Genomic DNA, 19,219 nt, shown 5'->3' with positions numbered 1-19,219 from the left:
CCATTTCTATAGTGGTCATTTCAGTATGCTGATTTTAAAACTATAGAAATATCACTTGAAATGACATAACATCCTATCAAGACCAAAGGAATACAGTGGGCGACTCCCCTTTATCATGGAGCTGCCTGGGCAGAACTCTTCCCTTCTCCATGCTCCCTCATCTGTCCCCACCACTCTATTGTCTGGCTATCTATTTAAAGTGTGAACTACATAAGGCAGGGACTATCATCTCACTATACAGTTCCCACTCCAGTGGAGTTCTTGTGACACATCCTGACCCCAAATTCGGTCAGATACACCTTTGAGAGACATGATCAGGGGGTTCTCATACCTACAGAGGTGTTTTTCAGTCCCCAACTCCTCTCTGCTGTCTCCTGTTTGACCACCGAGACCAGAGTAAGGTGCACATGCTTCCTGAGAATGCTTCAGATGTATGTAAATGGCTAAATAAGAAACCATATTTCAGCCTTACTACATTAGCAAATTTTGTCTAAAGTTTCCTGGGTGCAAAGTGCTTTAGTCCGCCAGTGACTTAGCTTAGCAATGCAGGCTGAGCGTTGGGAGAATATCTTGGCTTGGACAAAAGCAAAAGCTGAATTCTTAGAGCGTAGGGCTAAGATGCAGAGATAAAGTAAAATAATTGCTCTGATATTTTCTTTTGTTTGTTGAATCTTTTATTTTTGTCTGTACCCCAACATAGTTAGATTTCTTAGGAGTGCTCATTTTTACAATAAATCCCTCTCTCATTCCTTATAGCTAATTGCTAGTGGCAAGCATGATTTCAGAGCATTTCACCATGCAGACAGGCCTCTTCTATGGAAGGACGGGATCTGTAATCTCTGAGCACAAGAGCAGAAAAGAGCATAATCTTTCTAGCTGACAAAATCTCTTCTGTTAAGAGCTGGCAAAACATGGGTGAGACGGGTAAAACTGAGATACCCTGGGCCAAAAAGTTGGCTCTGTGGCACATCTCACTCTATTTTCGGCAGTCAAGTAGCAGACAGCTGAGAGGGGTCTGGGGCTGAAGGACACCCCCACTGGTGTGAGAGCTCCTTGTGAGTGTCTGTTAAAAGTACATTTGACTGAAACTAGGGTTAGGGTAAATAATGAACTAACTTGCTCAGTCAGCACTCTCTGAAACTGCTGGATACTGAAAATGGGGGTGACTTACATCTATTTGATTTTGTTACACCATGTGCAAAGTACAAGAGCATTTGCTCATCAGTCGGAATAGCCTGTTAGTACCCCCACCTTGCATCTTTTACTCAAAAGGGACAGAGGAAAGGAAGGGATGAGGAAAGGATTAGTATCTGCAACCAACTGACGAAAACTAGGTCTAAACTCATCTCAATGGCATTTCCCTGTCTCAACTTTTGAATGATATCGTAAGTTAATTCTAACTTGTCAGGGAATGTTCTAACCACAAATAGCCAGGAACCTGTTGATTTTGATTAAAAATTGAAACAGCTTTGACCACATCTGTCATTGTCTGTGCATCAGAACACTGACCGGGGCAGCTATTAGTCCCACATCTCCATTTCAGCTCTGCTCATTGTCCCATTTTAGAAGAAAATGGTGACTTTAAAACTTCTCTCCCAGGAATAAAGGATATAAGAAAAGCGAGGAGGCAGCAAGTGAATGAGGGACCCTGGCACAAAGAACAAACAAGGTAAACAAAAGCCCTGACACGCAGTGAAGGGGGAAAACAGAAACTACAGAACTCCTGAGCACAAGGCAGTGGGGACTGGGACTTGTAGTGAGTCCCTGTTATACTAGGAAAGAGCCACATAGAGAAGATGCTATAATGTACTGAGCCTCCGATATGCATGCCGTGCACATAGTTTGCAGGGGCCACAACCCTCTAGTACTTAAAAATAAAATAAAATAAAATAATGATTTAGAATCTCCATTCAGGGGCTGTTTTGTGCTCTACAGAGACAGGAGAGAATTTAGAAACCATGAAAAAGCAGGCTTTCAGACAGTGTGGTATAGAGGCCAGATAATTAGACAGGAACTCAGAAGACATAAGGTCTAGTCCTGCCTCTTCACTGGCTTGTTGGATGACCCAGGGCAAGTCGCATCATCTATTTGCTTCCTCCCTTGTGAAATGAGGATAGATAGTGTTCGTTCATTTTTGTGAAACACTGAAATAAATTAGGCCCTATAAGATCAACAGGCATTTAACGTGTAATTTAGAAGAAAAACATGCTTTGTCCAGACTCTAAATTAATCAAACATATTTTAACTAGTTTAAAAGGGACACCATCAGCTGTTAGAATCTAGCTATATGGCTGCTACAGGAGCATGCAGATGACAAGTTAGCTAAACCTTTGAACCCAAATGAAATAGGATGGTAGCTGGAAGCAGTTTTGCTACATTTGTAGTGCAACAGAACCAAGCATGATGAAGCTGTTACTTCATAACAGCTTATACTGGCATTATACTTTGAGATCTATACAACTATTACATCTGTCTATTCTATCCTGTGAGTCAACTGTAGCCCAGTAGAGTATGTTTGCATGCATGCTTATTATACATAAAACAATGCTTGGAAACTGAACCCAAGTAGACCTGATCCACCTTACAACACTATGAAAATAGCATTTAATTTCCCCCCCTTGAATTTCAGACATTTAAATTACGGTTAGCAAAGCTTTCATTATTAGGTGCAGCAATAAGAAATGTTACACTGCATGTATCCTTTAATATTCAATGTTTATTCTTCACTGATTAAGCAACCTGGGGATAGCAACTATAAACCCTGTTAAGTGACCTTGTGTTAATCAGGCAAAACAAATATCCTGGTGTCTGAACAGAAAGATATAGCAGACTTGCCAGGGCAGGGGCTTCAAGCAACCAAGGGAGCATAAAGCAGAGGGCTTAAATCAATGTCAAGGAAGCCTCTTAAGTGACACTGAAGTCATAAAAAATAACAATTGAAAACTAGCTTTGTTCTGAATCTGCCCCAGAGATAACAATTTACAGACCAATTGCTGAGCTCTAAAAACAGCTCCTGCTAACACAGATTGCCTGGCCATTAGGGATGGAACAAAACCATTAAAAATATATATAACTGAACTAGGTAGGGATGTAACATAAAGGAAGGCTTTCTAGCAGCATTTGGCCATCTTCGCTGGCCAGGGATCCACCTTTAGCATTAACAGAAAGTATGTTTAAGCCCATGCTTATTAACTTTTCCTAGCACAGCATGAAGTCCAGCATAACCATTATCTAACGACCAACATGAGATAAAGTAGGGCAGAATACAAATCCCACATGCAATCAGCATCTTTAACTGAAAGCTAATGTTGCTGGACTACAGACTGCATCAACAACAACAACAACAAAATCACAACAAATTAAGAAAATCATCAGTTAAACCACGACTCACTTCCTCAGCAACCTTAGCACAAAAATCTTCCTCTTAAACGTGCTCATTTTTCATTCTAAAGCAACCATTTGCCTGCATCCTGTTCTTAGTAAGTGATGGAACTAAACTGTTCCATTGGTTTCCTTTGGCATACACATGGAGATGAAACAATTAAAACAGCTAAAGGAGGAAAGGTCAGCTGAATTTGCTGTTACTGTTTTTATCTATCTGCTCTATCCTGGGAAATGGGAATCTAAACTGCAATAAAGTACTCTGTTTCTTTCAGTGGTTAATCACTGCAGTTCAGCTTCACTTACTGAAGGACAGGAGCAAACAGATAAAACCAATACCTACAAAACAGCTGATATAGGCTCATGAGCAGTAAGTCCCCTCCATCATTTAAAGCAGTAAAACCAACCTGTCCACACCCATAGTTAAGTGGTGAGAATGGCAAAAAGTCTCATTTTCTTAACTGCACAATAAAAAACAGTATCCTATCTGTGAAACACTGTACTATATGTGGAAGAGAAAAATGAACTTCAAAAAGAATTGAGATAAGTAGCAAATATCTAAACAGATGAAATTACAAGTGTTTTATCTGCAAGGGGTTAGGCAACATCAGATACAAAAATAATAGGAAAAAAAAAATACAGCTCTTCCTTGTTACCCAAGTTGGTAAACTACAGTCAATCTTTAAAGCAAGAAAGAAGGAAATCTTGTTTCAACTGCAGGCACTTTCTGGCTATATCTTAAGTCAAGACAAAAACGAGCACAATACAACAAGAATGAGTATACAAGCATACCTTTGCAGCCACACTTCTTGCAAGTGGTGTTCAAAACAGCTTCAAGGGTGATCTTTTGACTAGTGTAGTCTCTGAATGAACGTTTCTTCCGTTCATCTTGACTGGAAAAACAAGAGATTATTTTTACCTATGGTCTTGCTTATGTTCAATTTCATGTATTATCTTGGAAACTTTTGTCTGAGTTTTCAAACAGTTGCTTAAAGATAAACATCTAAATCCATACCTGGCGTCTAAAAGGTAATGTTCTACTTAATGCAGCTGAGGAAGTACTTGGTAGGAGTAGGGCACAGAAAACTAATACGATGTCCGTCTGTTTGTTTCTGGGTAAAATAGGTTACACTTCACTACTAAGTTACAAAATTTAGGCAAACTTGTATAGCCAGCGTATATAAAGCCATTGTTCTCAAAGCTACCTCACAGATACTCTACCTTAACACAGTTACAGATGCATGTTAACCTGAGTGAAATAATTAAATGGAGTCACAGTAAAGAGCAAGCAAGGGGGACTTTGATACATTTGTACAATTTAGTGGGGCTGCATGTTAACAACAAAATCAAACCCAAACCCACAATGGTAGCCTGAATATAGCCTTCAGGATATGAAGAAATATACCTCAAAAGTATCATTAGGAAAAAGAATATTTTGCTGTCAAATATGAGGTTTGGGACTTGCCTGCAGTGCTTTGTGCACAGGCTGGCAGGGACTGACAACGTGACTGAGGAAACATTTTTTGGTGATGTCTCCATCTATGTCACTAATGGGCTTGAGGGATAACTCTTCAATGGCAGGAGAAACAGGTTACATTGCGTCAGGGGACCAGGGAACTAAGGAGAGGAAAGTGTGAACAAGAGCAATCTGGCCAGCTTGTTATATCCAGCTCAGGAGATTTACCTACTCAAGGGAAACATTGTTTGGGTCTAGGTCCTTTCCTGTTCCTTGGTTGACAACCTTCATAGAAAGAGACAGCTTCAACTTGTCGTCTTTCATCTGAAACAAATGAACACGTGGGGAGAAAGACAGCAGTGTTAATTACCACTAGGGACCGCAGAGAAATCTGTCACCTAGCACAGGAATGTGCGCTATTCTGGTACAGATGCTACATCAAAATGTTTATTATGAAAAATGTATTTCAACTGTACTTACAACTGGTAGCGCTGTTAATATACTCAAGTCCATTAACTTATCTCAGGAAAAAAAAAACCATACACCAATGACCAATTTGCCATTTTTAATCCTAGCCAGGGGAAAAGGTGCAAGATGACTCTTAAATGGGATATTATTAAATAACCTGCCCACAAGAAAAGTTGCTTCCTGGACTAGACAGTTTGTGGTTGTCTTCTTCTCTGAGACTTTATATCCCTTACACCTTGTTATCCTCTTACATAACTGGGAATATTCTAATTATCTGTATTAAAGACTTATACTTTTCCAAATCCTAATAAACTCTTGATCTTCGTATTAGCTCACAGGAGTGGGTTTCATGTAGCATGTGACCTTTTAACATATTTACTTGAATATAAGGCAAGTTGTCGTACCTCACCTCTCCCCCACAATTCAGCTTGGGGGGTGGGGGGTGGAAAACTCTCATCATACATTAGAGTACAGGCCAGGCAAGCAGCTACTGCAGTTCCAGAGAGTGGCCAGGGTGGTGCATGTGGCTACAGGGTCCATGGGAAAGCACAAGTAAGGGGTGCGTGGGGGAACATGGGAGGGGAAGGGCAGAGGGGGATTCGAAGGGAAGGGATAAGGACAGCAGAACAAGCAGGAACAGGGACAAGTGCAAGGAAACAGCACAGGGGAAGGGACATGAGGAGCACCCCTTGTTCCATGGTCCCCCCCACACCGAACACCCTTCACCAATGCTCCCCCCTGTACCCCACGTGGGGAAAGAGCACACGGTGCAGGGGGAAACACTGGGAAACGGTTTGTATTCGCAGTGCTGAGGAAAGCATGGGGAAGAGGCACATGGTCCTGGGCAGGGATGGCCGGGGGAGCATGAGTGAAGGAATGCATGGAGTGCGCGGAGAGCAAGGAAAAGGTGCTGGGGATGGGGCACAGGGAAAGGGATTCGTAAGGTGCAGGTGAAGTGGAGTGTGGAGAAAGACGAGGCAGGGAAGGGGCATGCAGTGCAGGGACAGCATAGGGAAGGGGCGCAGAGAGCAGCACGGTTGCTGCTGCAGCTTCAGACCCAACCCCACTGGGCCTAGAGGCTGAAGATGGAGCCTGGCCTGGCCAGTGCTCCATGTCCCCTGCAGAGACAGAGCAAAAGTAGCTGCAAAAGAAGGGAGGAGAAGGGCAGGCGCAAAAGGGGGACAACTGATAGGCAGGAGAAGGCACTGGGGGGAGGGTGGGAGGGGGACAAAGGGCATGGGGCAGGCTGCCTCCGCTGCTTTCTCTGCTACTACTTTCCCTGTTGCACCAGTGGGGAGCAATGAATCTAAGGGGATCTTCCGATAACTAGATTCTGGACAAGAAAGATTAAACCAACTTTATAAATGTTCCATGTCTACAACTGAATAATTGGGGGGCTGTTTTAAATTCAGGGTAATCTTAGATTCAAGTAAATATGGTAGATGCTCACTGAGGAGCAAATTCGTGTGTGATCTATAATTTGTGCAGACTGTAATTGTGTGGCCCTGGTCGAACTAACAGAGTTTGCAGTCAAGCCAAATTTTGGAGGTATTTTCCATTATCTGTTCACAAAATGAACACTCAAACAGAATCACAATGATAAGTAATGCTTCAGTAATTTATTTTACCCTTATTATCCATCTTCCCTTCACCTCCCAGAGAAAAGCAAGGAGCTCAACAATTCAGAAAGTATGTTTTATAAAGAATAAAAAAGAGCTGATGAGGACAAAGGGCACAATTTTCTAGAGGGATTTACAATTTTTAACCTTCCTAGTTGCATGTAAGAAGTGAGCTCCGAAGGATTTAAAACCTCTTTCTTTTTTGCTTCTTTACGACATATAAATAAGGTTTGCTGAAAAACCACTGGGGGGAAAAAAAGATTTTGTTCTCCGTCTGATATTCTCCAATTTCTGAAAGATCTGCAGACAGCTTAACAATGGTAGTGCCCTCTCAAAAGGAAGGGATCGTTGAATTTGTGTAACATCCTTTCCCAAAGTGTGAACCATTTAAATTAGTCAGTTCTGCTTAAAAATTCCTTTAAAAAAAATCTGATTGGTAACTAAAATCCTTTCTACACTGACTTGGTCAACATTTATTCTCTCAGTTCTTACGATATTGTCATTTTAGCAGCTCTCCAGTCAGTCTCTATGTTTTAATACAGAAGTCATATCTAACAATCAGTCACTAGACAAGTCCAACCCTTAAAAAATTAACATGGTACAGATCTCTCAGCAAATTTCCTTTATAAAAAGCAGCAAAAAAGGTACAAGTCATATTTTTTTTTAATTCTGCAAATCACCTTTCGCAGAATTAAAGGTGCTATCAAAGAAATATATTGTTCCCTCAAGCAGAATTAAGAGAATTCTCCATTTTTGCCAGGAATGAACTCACTGTCCTTTCTAGTAGCCATATCACACCATCTCTTCCTATAAATCCTAAAATACCTTCATAGATTATAAATTTACCATACAGAAGTCATGGAGCTCCTCAGTAGGTAAAAGTTTAACTAATGAACAATAAGCTGCACTTTGCATGTTAAAAGAAAAGAGAATTTTTTACTAAGTATAAGATTCCTAATCTGATGCTATACAATGCCATGCAATACAGATAAGAGATTATTTATTTAGATCTCATCTGAAACAGATTATGGTTCATCTGATTTGATACCAGATCCCATGGTGAACCGGGGAAAATTAATAGAGCCCTAAGCTTCTACTAACATGAATACTATTAGATTATAGTTGTAAAATTCTTCTCAGTAACAAATTGCTTAAGACATCAGGATTGACTTTACCTCTTTTCCAATAAGTTTCACCCATACTTTGTCTCCAACATCCACCATCTCTGAGGGCTTATCCACACGGCAGGATGACATGTGGGTTTTATGAACAAGACCTAGAAGTAGTTTTGAAGGAATAAAACACATTATTGGTTGAACAAATATTGCCCTCTAGGAGACAGCAATAAGTCCAGGAATACACTTAAGCAGAATGAAATATCTGGCTTCCACCAGTGCAAGCATGCAGAATGAAGATTTAAGTAGGTAATCGAGTTTGATTTGATAATCTTTTAAAATTATATATAAACAAAATGCAGCTATCTAAACCTCCAAATCCATTCCAGACTCTCAACACACCATACAACTCAGAGTAGGATAGTTCTTGTCAAAAGAGATCCAACAATTTAAATATATGCTCAATTTGTCCCACTATCAAAAAAAATTAAGGGAATTTCCTCCAAGAACCTGATCTGCAGCCTGTGTGTGCATCAAGATGTATGCAGAACTTGTGTTCTGATTCAGCAATGAGCTGCGTGAAGACAAGATACTTGCAGCAACCAGGAGCTGACTCATTTGATCCAAAACTCCTGATGACTTCAAGAAGATATATCCTAAGGGCTGCAGGACTGGGTATCAGTTGCACTAAACAATGTCAACACCTCTTAAGTGAAAAACAAACTCTCATGGGAGAAGAAAAATAGGAGGTCATTTATTTTAGATCTTATACTGCTATTGGTCCAAAAGATAACTCCTGGAAGCAGTGCCTTCTTATTCGTGTTATTTGACCGCTCTATGACAGAGTGCTCACTTAACAGACGCTCGCTAGCGTCCATTCTGTTAATTCAGTGGAGCCGACAGCTGTGGAAGAACAAGCAGTTCATTTCATGTCTCGACAGCATAATTCTTATCCGGTAATGTCAAGGCTATTAAGAATCCCCACTGTTTGAAGACCCTTGCTTAAGCTTGAAGGCTCAACAGAAAGATCTTCCTTTAACTGGAATAAACCATATACATTTATTCTGAGACTCAAACAAATAAAACTATAACCTCATCTTGCCAGTTAAGTTATTTTACAGAGCATAAACCATACCTCAGTGGGATACCACCAATTTCTCCAACTGAAAGTTTTCTACTTACTATCAGTATAAACAGTACCCTCCAACTCCAATTCAAAACTGGAAGGAAAAAAAATAAATAAATCTCCACCCGCCCCATTTTTATTTCATGCATTTGACAGCCCTGCCTGCACAGCAAGATCCTCTATTTCCTCTGCATAGCTTATTTAATCTGTTTGTGGAAGTCTTAAGTATTAACAGGCAGAAACAACATTAAAACAGAACAGAAAAAAGCCTAGACCTTTTTTTGTTTTAACTGCAGGGGCACTTGAGGCGAAATCAATGACTGATCAACACTGTTTTCCTTCCACCTCCAAATTCCATTTCATTGGGGAAATAAACTATTCAGGATCATGAATCTGTAAAGAAGGGCTATTTCTGCCTAGTGCCTTATAATGTCTCTCAGTGACATCTTGCAATTACCAAGAAATGCACTTGTTCTTATTTGAGCAATGTTAAATGAGTGTTTTTAGCATTAATGCAAACAGTTACACAGTACCAGCACCATGGTATCTGGACTCTTAAAAAGCCTAAGCAGAGACATTTAAGATCTCACTTAAAAAAAAAAAAAAAAAAAAAAAAAAAAAAAAAAAAAATCAATCATCAGCTCTCTCTAATTGAAATCTAGTTTTCCTAGCTAACCAGTAAATCAAATAGGCAGATGCAGACAACAAGAAGATTTTTAGTTTTCTAGAAGATGCCAAGTCCTTCAGCAAAGAGATAATTGTATGAATTAATCAAACCAGCATGGAACTAAGTCTGGAGAAACAAACCTTGTTTTCTGCAGCCTGGAATTTTTATAAATGCTCCATATTCTGTTACAGTAGCAACCTAAAAGAAAAATCAATACAAGCACAGACTGAAAGATCTTGTTTATTACACCGATTTTCTCTTTCATTTAATAATTTCCTTCAATACCATTCTCCTTCTCCTCCTTTAATCCGTTTGTGTTGTTTCTAATTACTTTTTGCTAAACTGCATCAGAGTATATGCTTTTGAAACAAGGAAAAGTATAACATACTTTCTTGCACATCCTGGAATACAATATGCACCTTGTTTTCAAAGTCAGAATATAGGGAAAAAAGTTTTTTTCCAGGGTTATGGCTACATAGAGCAGGGACATGACACAATCTTAAAGAAGTGACCTGTCTTCCCTTTCCTGCTTAACTAAAGCTGAAATCCTAGCTGTTGCTGAAGACTGGTATCTATGGGTTGATCTGTAATTTTAAAGAGCTAAAGCGTTTCCAGGGCTGTGAAACAGGAAGCAGAGGGTAATACTTTTAGTTTTTCATCAGTCTCACTGTCATCCTATTTTATACTCTGGCACCTCTCAACACTAAATTTACCCAGACTAACAGCTCTGGAAAGGGTCTTATGCATATCCAGAGTAGATACTGTAGAACAATACTAGGGGACACTTTGCCACTTATACCTGACCTGATAGCCACCAATTAATTTCACAGTTAATTCAGGCAGCCATAAAAGGTAATAATAATTTTACTAAATGCTGACTACTACCTCAAGTGCACAATGAGCTCTGCGCAGGTAGACTCCTGAGGCAACACAGAAACTCAAATAAGTTAATCAGCCAGTACACAGAAATACAGTTTAGCACAACCAAACTCAGTACAGAATCAAGGCCTTAACTTGGATTTAAACCAACCCCTAGATTCACAAGGATCTTTAGATCGGGGTGGGAGAAATATGACCCATGGGCTGTATCCAGCCTGTCAACTGATCCTACCCAGCTTGCTGGCCACTGCTGGAAGCATGATGGGGGAGGGCTCCTGAGGTGCCCTGTACTACTCTGCTCTGCCACAACTGGGGCCGGGGTGGATGTGGCAGGGCACAGGAGTATGCATTCGGCACAGTTGTGCAGTCCTGGCTTGGTGGCCACCAGGCCTGTAGGGGTTGGGACACAATACAGCGCATCGAGCAGCCATCCCACCTGCCTGCTGTGATGAGCTGCTGCCCTCACTATTCCATGCCAAATGTTGCGGGGGAAATATACTCCAACTTACTGGTGTAGCAGCAGCTCATTGCAGCAAGCGGGTGGGAGGGCCACTCAGCACGCTGAATCATGCTCCATCTCATGCAGGCCTGGCTGCCACAGTGCCAGAACTGCACAGCTACAGTGCCAACAGGAAACTGGACAGGGGGTGGGGATGGATGGATGCAGGGGCAGTGAAAGTCATCTGTATGCTGCCTGACCCAGATGTGGCTGAGTGGAACAGAACGGGGGGGGGGGGGGGGGGGGGGGGGGGGGGGGGGCGGGCACAGCCCTCCCTCCTCAAGCTCTGGCAATGGCCAGATACGATTGACTGCTGCCCTCATCTGCTCACCAAAACTCCTTAAATGGCCCTCCAGATCAAATAATTGCCCACCCCTTCTTCAGATGCAAGGGGTGGAAGAATACACTAAGGGTACAGACAGACATAACACTCAGACTGTTTTAAAATGTGGTTTAAACTGCAAGCATTTAGATGTACAAGCCAATTTAGAATGGTTTAAAGCTCATGGAAAAAATCAAGTACTATTCTGAATGGGTCCTCTTTGAACTGGTTATTTGCTGACACCAAGCTTTCTATGACTAGTGTCTGGTCAGTCCTCCAGACATCATACACTGTATTACTCCTCAGCTCCCCTACCCACCCACCCCCCCCCCCCCCCCCACTCAACCCCCACAGGGCAACTGGCTACTCTGGTATGTAGCCAGAACTCTACTGCCCTAACCAATAGTCCCTGCACTTGATCCAATCTATGCCATCACAGGCTAATTTTGGCTGAAGAGGGGGTCAGAGGAATCAGGTAACTAAGGGAATACCCCTGCTCCTAGGTTTCCAGAGGGGCTGTCCAATGTGTCTGCAACTTTTGAACAGCACTTTTCTCCCAAGCCACTTGTCAGTTTTATTCCATCAGTGGCAACTGACCAAGTTCTGGGGGCAATCCAAGCTGATCTGGGTGTTGGGAATGATGGCTAGAGGGGGTACCGCTACTTCTACATTTCCAGGGTCTGCCCAGTCTCAGCGTTTTTAACAGCACTTTCCCTCCAGGCAACTGGTCACAATTCCATTCCATTTTCAGCAACTAATATGGAGAACTTGAATAGCCCACCAGAGCACCCAGCATCCTAGGGAACCTGGAAGCAGAGGTACCCCTTCCATCTACCTAGTCACCTCAAATCAGCCTGTGATGGCCCAAATGGAAATAAACTGATAAGCAGGTTAGGGCAAAATTGTTGCTTCAAATCTGTGGAGAACCTGGGCAAACCCAGAATATCCAGCTCCCTTGGGACTCTGCTTCTTGGTCCTGACACCTCCTTCCTACCTGGCCACCCCTCAGGGAAGTTTTCTTTATACAGTAGCTTGGGCCAGGGACCCTACAGCCCTCCAGATCACCCAGCCCCTGAGAAAGGAGAACAAGGCATCCTGGTATCTCCCCTCCTCCTTCCCAAAGGAGCCTGTGATGTACCAAACACTGGAACAGTACCAGGAATTGAAATAAATTTATGACTAGCTTGGAAGAACATGCTCTTGGGAGGAAAGCAGCCAGTCAGGGTCCCACCACACAGATTTTGGTAATGTGCAGGAATTGTCTTTCTTGCACTCAATTGCTCTTTATTGAAACTCCATGTTAGTGAGAGACAAATTAGAATACTGCAGTTATAGGCAACTGAAGTCTTCTTCCTCTTCCCTGGCATCCAGACAATCAGGGTCTTCCCTCCCCTACTCAGGGAATACTGGGACACTTGCTCCAGGATGGGTATAAACTACCACCAGGAGCAGTGGTGACAGCACTCATGCCTAGAAAAGGTGACTGCTCCACTTGGAACCTGTGTCGGTATGCGCGTGGACACCTCTAAACCAGGACAATTGTGAACAGATTCCCAAATCAGTTTGTGGAATAGTCCAAGTGTTACATCTGTCTGCACCTTAAACTCAACTCCTTCTCTTCTCTTTAGTATTTGGAGATGCGTTCTTCTAATGATATTTTCAAACAATGTCAGGTCAGTTTTAATTTTTTTTTTTTTATTAGAAAAATAAGAAGGGAACTGCACATTTTGGTTCTAAACTCAGTCACTAATAGCTGGAGCAAGTCCTTTGCAGTACAGTAAAAGCCCTGTTATTCGACATAAGTGGGGAATGGGGGGGTGCCAATTATCTTAAAATTCCGGTTACCAGACGCCAACGGTTTTCGGCTGGACACAGAGCAGCAGCAGTGCAGGGTGGATGTTTTAGCCAGATGCAGAGCGGTGGCAGCACAGGGTGGTGAGGGGCGGTAGCAGCCACCACATGCAAGCTTCCCCCCCCCCATTCTCCTGGCCAGCTGGAAAATCCGGTTAATAGAGTATTCTGACTAGTAGAATGCCAGGTAACAGGGCTTGCTCATCAAGAATGACAAGGGGTGGGGGGCAGGGGGCTGGGATGGAATGCCACCACCTAATGCCCCATGCTGCCGCTGTTCTGCCTCTTGCAGGGAGTGGGGTGGGGGAGCCAAGGCCAGCGCTGCTGGCCTCAGCTCCCCCCCACCCCACTCTGTCCAGTCCTTTGAGTGGCTTCAGAATCACAGCAGCGCTCCCCCACGCTTGGAGCACTCCGATAGGCAGACAAACAGCCAATCAGAGTGCAAATAAAGTGTTACGGATAGACAGACAGACGTAGGCTTTTATAATATTAGAATAGTTTAGAACTCCAGGTTGCAACAGACCGAGCACTGGTTTTAATAGCTGCTATCAGCTTTTAATAGCTAAAGTCACATTGTCTCACAGCATGAGGCAGAATAGAAAGCTTTATCCCCATGCTCCAAATGGCACCAAAATTAAAAACAATAATATTTTCAAGATCTCTTTCAAATTTGAGTCAAAAGATTAAAGATTTGCATGAGAAAATCATCATCTTGAAATCTCTGGATACATATTTTCCCGCTGGATAAGAAAACGATCTTGTTTAGGAAAACACAATTTAGCTAATCATTTTAAAATAGCAGTCATTACTCCTTAAGAGGGGAGGGTTTTCTATTGCCAATGCAGTTCTTTTATAGTTTTATTTGGAAGATATTTAAGGAAATAAGCAAGTCAACAGCTCAAACCACCACGCACAAAACGTAGTATTGTAAATATTTACAAAACTAAGTGTTAATTAGATCCCATATTTTTCTTCAGCTTCTGGACCTATGAAGCTGCTGCATTGTCAGCACTGAAATTTATTTGTAAATTTAGGTCCTCTCTTTGTCCACAGTACAGGAACTTCATAAACAAATTCCCTTCACCAACATGCATCAATTCTAAACTGAGAGAGAAGTCTCTCTCCGTATCCTGTGCCTTCCTTATCTTCATACTGAAAATGCTAAGACAAGATTCTAGTGCATATCTGTAATGGTAATAGCATCCATAATATAAATACTCTTTCTTCATAAGACTAGACTGACACAAGAGCAGATGATTTTACATAGGCTATCTAGCTACTTCTACATCTGTTTGCTTTCCTGCTGGTAACCAAGGATAACTCTGAACTGGAAATTTTAAAGGAAAAGCCCCATAGCTATCCCTAATATCCCAAGTCATTCATGCCTTCCTATTTTTTTCTGACCCTAAGCAGTGACAATACATACCTCTCCTTGGAAAATTTCATAGAGTTCAGGCAATGTCTCCATTGTCTCAAATCTCACAGACTTCATTAGGGAAGTTCTCTCAGAAGTATGCACTCCAAAATTCATTCCTATTCTTCCATCTGACTTTAGTTTCATTCAATAGATGGTATTCCTCTGTGGAGCGACCACATTCATAACTGAAATGCACAGACAACTCATGGAAAAATATTGTCCTAAATGATTAAAAATACTACATATGGAAGCCTTTTTGGAAAGTTTACATGCACACTTTGGTATGATTGTAATACAAATCAGTTTCTGAAAAGCCCATCACTGTAATGGGATTACACTGTACAATATAGCAGTAAATGTCAGTGGGTAAAGAATGAGCCCAGGGACCAGGGTTCTTTTTACTAGTGCTGCCAATAGTTTACAGCAATGGCGGTCAACCTTTTTGGCAGGCATGCCACAAATCTGGTCTGCACCCTTCCCAATCTGTCATTGTGCTGCTATCCCCTGCCCGACCTGCAGTGTTACAGCATGGGTAGCCTCTGTATGTGGAGGTTGGCCAACCCTGGTTCACTACATGAAATACAAGCAAGTCACTAATATTCTTGCATACCTCTTTCCTATGAAAAGGAAACACAACATTACCCTCTTCTGGGGAGCTCTTTGAAGCATCTGAATGACAAGTGTCATATACATAGGACCAATCTAGACAGTGCAGTCGTACCCCCCTTCAGCTGCGTAGTGTATGTGCGGTGAGAGTCCATTCTCTGAGCTCAGCCACTTGTCAGAACAGAAGCTGGAGGAGCTTGCACTGACATGGCTCTGGAACCTAGGGATGAACTCTACTGCTTACCTCCTCCTCCGCATTGCTGATTTTGGTGGCAGGCAAGGGGGTGGGTAGGGTAAACAGTGGCAGCAGTCACCCCATAGGTTCTGGAGCTGTACTGATGAGCCAGTGAGCTCACTGTGCATGAGCCACAGCCCCTAGATCCACCCATGCAGAGATATTCTAAGGTTTATTGTACACAGGGAAATACAACATAGTGTTTATCCACTGCTGGAAAATGGTTCTGGTAACTTGCAAGTTTTGCCCACCTGTTTTAAAAGCCACTAGTTCCATCTGTTTACAGATAGTTTCCTACTACCTATCGCACAACAATATCAAAGACATATTTGGGGAATCACTGTTAAAAAATACTTACCAGGAGATACTGTAGAGACTATCTTGTAAATAAGGGGTAGGCAAAACGCTGGATCCAGCTAGGGGCTGAATTCCATTTCCCAGAAGCCCCTGCTCACGTAGCTGGGGCCAGTTTCCATGGAAACCCCATCAGCAGCCACTCTGTGAAGGTTTCCATGGAGACCAGGCCCAGCAGTCCTGGGTGCAAAGCTGCTCTGGAGCCCGGTTGGGATCTTGTGACTGACACACGGTCCAGAGCCAGGGCAGAACTGCAATCTACAGCCTGAATGCTGCGGGCAGGGGCATGCAGGCAGTGGACTGGCTCTGCCCCTGCTCCTTGCAGCTATGATAGCATGGTCTGGAGCCAGGGCACAGCCACGATCCGCTACATTCACATGCCTGCCTGGAGCAAGCAGGCTAAAGACCACGGCTCTGCCCTGACTCCAGAGCCCACTGTCACTGCCGCAAGATCCCAAAGCTACTCTGGAGCCCAGCTGCACCCTGCCAGCAGGGGCAGCTATAGCCACCCCTCCCAGCTGCACAGGCAACAGCAGCTGAGCTCGCACTGCTGCTGCCCACAGCACAGCCCCCCTCAAAAAGAGGCTGGTGCTGCTGTTGCCAGCGCTGCTGGGGCCTGTCTTCATGGAAACCCCAGCCCGTGCTATCCTGGCTGGCTGGCTGGCTGGCTGGCTGGCTGGTGTGTGTGTGTGTGTGTGTGTGTGTGTGTGTGTGTGTGTGTGTGTGTGTGTGTGTGTGTGTGTGTGTGTGTGTGTGTGTTGGAAACTGGCCGCAGCACAGGCAGAGGCTCCTGGGAAATGGAGTGCACACCCAGGTGGAACTGGCCCACATACCAGACTCGCCTGCCCCTGCAGTAAAGGCACTGAAATGCCAACTGGCAGCTGTATCACCCCCCTCTCACTTCCCTAAATAACATTCTTCTAATATTTGGTGCTTTTTCCTTATTGTTCCTTGAACCATACCGAAACCCAGACTATCAGGGCTTTTTTTATTTATTTATTTTTTAATTACTAAAACAAGGACATTTTGATATCTTTTACCGGACCACCTGCCTAGATGGATCCAGGAGCGGGGCGGGGTGGTGCATGCCCCTCCCCAACTCAACCCGTGCAGCTAGGAAAGATGTTGGACAAGTTTTTGGACACAAAGCACCCTGGGGGGTGATTTAGGAGTAAGGGGCAGAGGCTAGGCACGGGCACAGCACAGCGCTGCCCACCCTCAGCTGTCATCTTTTTTGATGCTGGAAATACAGGTGGGTTTTTAACTTTTTTTTTTTTTTAATAGAGGGGGAAAAAAAAAAAAACCCAACCCACCCCTTCCCCCCATCGCGGGGACGAGAGAACGAGCCTGGTTTTAAGGCACCTTTGGGGCCGTTTGACACCTCGCGGCGCCGCTGCAGACCGCCCGGGTCACAGCAACCGTGCATCAAGCATGGAGAAGGACGTGCGGCCTGGGCTCAGGGACAGGAGGGGACCCCGGGCCCGCCGCCCGCACTCCCTCGCTCCCTCACTCACCCCGGTGCTCCGCCGCCGCCATCTTGCGCACAGCCTCGCGAAGTGCGACGCTCCCACCTATCACCACGCGGCATGGTGCGGGGCGGCCCCCGGCGCAGCCAATCGGCGTCCCCGTTGCTCCCCCCTCCTCGCCACTGGGGGCTTGAGCGCCCTCAGCGCGCCAGGAAGGAGAGCTGAAGGGACAGGGTCGCAGGCTCCGGGCCAATCAGCGCAGGGAGCCCGGCGGCTGCGCCCAATGGGTGCGGGGCGGAGGCGGGTCTTTCCCACGCTTCGGTTCCTGTCGCCTCCGAGGCCTGGTCGGAGCAGGCCGCGACCATGATCGAGCAGCAGAAGCGCAAGGCGCCGGGGCCGGGCCCGGGGCCAGGCCCAGGCCCAGGGCCGGAACTCGCCGTGGTGCCTGCAGCGCCCAAGCGGCCCCGCCATGAGCTGCTGCTGGGGCCCGGCGCGGGCGGGGCGGCCCCGGGGGCGCTGCTGCAGGCGGTGAGTGCGGGGGGCAGGGCCCGGCGCGGGGGCGGCGTTGTCAGGTCCTGGATAGGAAGTTGTCATATTGGGAAGTCCAAAATGATCGTATCTGCTGAAAAACTGCCATGCACCGAATAACAGCTGATTATAGTTTCTTTATCCGACCAAAATGTGCTGGTGGTGTTTAAGGTTGTGCCGTGCGTGCAGTCCGTCAGGGTTTGGGAGCCGCTGGTCTGCAGGAAAACGCAATCGGGACTCGTAGTTGAGACGATATCTTTTTATTAGACTTTTTGCAGAGCATTTTTTGATTTTGCAAAGATCCTGTTGGTCTAATAATTGGTGTTGTCTCGACTACAGGTCCTGATCATATATTTTGAACGCTTTTACTTTTATTTTCAGATATGATCATTTTGAGCTGCCAGTACTTTCACTGATCATACGTCACGCAAGGGTGGGAATTGTTGAACAATGCGATAATTTATGGTACATCTGACCGTGCTGGACAGGGCCACGAATTGCTTCCAGCTGCCGGTTGTTGAGAGTGTGGCAGCCCTGTTCCCCCCCCCCCCCCCGTGCAAGGAGCAAGCCTCATAGCGCACTCATGGTAGGGGCTGTGGGTGGGGGTGGCATCTTGCTCTGGCACCTTTCACAATGTGGGGGCTGCTGCCAGTGTCACAAAATCCTGGTTCCACCTCCATCCTGCGGAGTTGGGTATTTCCGCGCTCGTTGGGTCATATCTGTGCTCCTCGGCCTGTCGTCCCCCCACCCCGGTTTGCTTAGCTGGCGCACACAGCCAGCGAGAACCCCCCCAGCTGCTTTCAGATGCTTCCTTACCTCTGCCTGCCTTTCCTGTCTTCTAGGGTCCTCCCAGGTGCTCCTCGCTGCAGGCTCCCATTATGCTGCTTTCAGGACACGAAGGGGAAGTTTACTGCTGCAAGTTTCACCCTAATGGAAACACCTTGGCCTCCGCAGGATTTGACAGGCTCATCTGTGAGTTGCTAGCTGGTAGCCATGCCGGACAAATGAACTTCCTAATAGTGCAGGGTGGTGAGCGAAGATGCTGCCCGGGCCAGCAGTTTGAGGCATTGTACTTAATATTAGTTAATGTAAGGGCCTTTGAGCAGCAGCCCTTTCAAAGTCTAATTTCTTTATTAGTGGTTGCCTTTTGTTGAGGGGGTGGGGCAGTGTTCAGACAGGGACCAGCCTGCACTTACCTTCTCACACCTTGTGGCACCTTTCAAAAGATCT

At 44.7% G+C, this 19,219-nt stretch overlaps 2 protein-coding genes across 4 annotated transcripts in view; one reads left to right on the top strand and one right to left on the bottom strand.

The window, feature by feature from the left end:
* The window catches only part of ZCCHC17 (zinc finger CCHC-type containing 17), a 31,191-nt gene extending 13,580 nt beyond the window's left edge, over positions 1-17,611 (bottom strand). For 2 of the 3 annotated variants that reach the window (XM_006269748.4, XM_059729646.1), the window contains exons 1-6: positions 17,510-17,586; positions 14,810-14,985; positions 9,973-10,030; positions 8,100-8,200; positions 5,070-5,161; positions 4,174-4,274 (exon numbers count right to left, since the gene is read on the bottom strand). In XM_006269748.4, the coding sequence (XP_006269810.1) occupies positions 4,174-4,274; positions 5,070-5,161; positions 8,100-8,200; positions 9,973-10,030; positions 14,810-14,944 (487 nt within the window). In that variant the 5' untranslated portion in view covers positions 14,945-14,985; positions 17,510-17,586. Of the gene's footprint in view, positions 1-4,173; positions 4,275-5,069; positions 5,162-8,099; positions 8,201-9,972; positions 10,031-14,809; positions 14,986-17,509 lie in introns of all 3 variants that reach the window. The other variant, XM_014605073.3, reaches the window with a different exon arrangement.
* Positions 17,612-17,783: 172 nt separating this feature from the next.
* The window catches only part of SNRNP40 (small nuclear ribonucleoprotein U5 subunit 40), a 16,839-nt gene continuing 15,403 nt past the window's right edge, over positions 17,784-19,219 (top strand). Inside the window, exons 1-2 of the mRNA XM_006269749.3 lie at positions 17,784-17,989; positions 18,832-18,961. Of these exons, the coding sequence (XP_006269811.1) occupies positions 17,825-17,989; positions 18,832-18,961 (295 nt within the window). The 5' untranslated portion in view covers positions 17,784-17,824. The remainder of the gene's footprint in view (positions 17,990-18,831; positions 18,962-19,219) is intronic.

The sequence above is a fragment of the Alligator mississippiensis genome, chromosome 6 (assembly GCF_030867095.1).
Source record: "Alligator mississippiensis isolate rAllMis1 chromosome 6, rAllMis1, whole genome shotgun sequence".
Taxonomy (NCBI): Eukaryota; Metazoa; Chordata; order Crocodylia; family Alligatoridae; genus Alligator; species Alligator mississippiensis.
The sequence above is the reverse complement of the archived record's forward strand: the minus strand, read 5'-3'. Positions and strand labels throughout refer to the sequence as shown.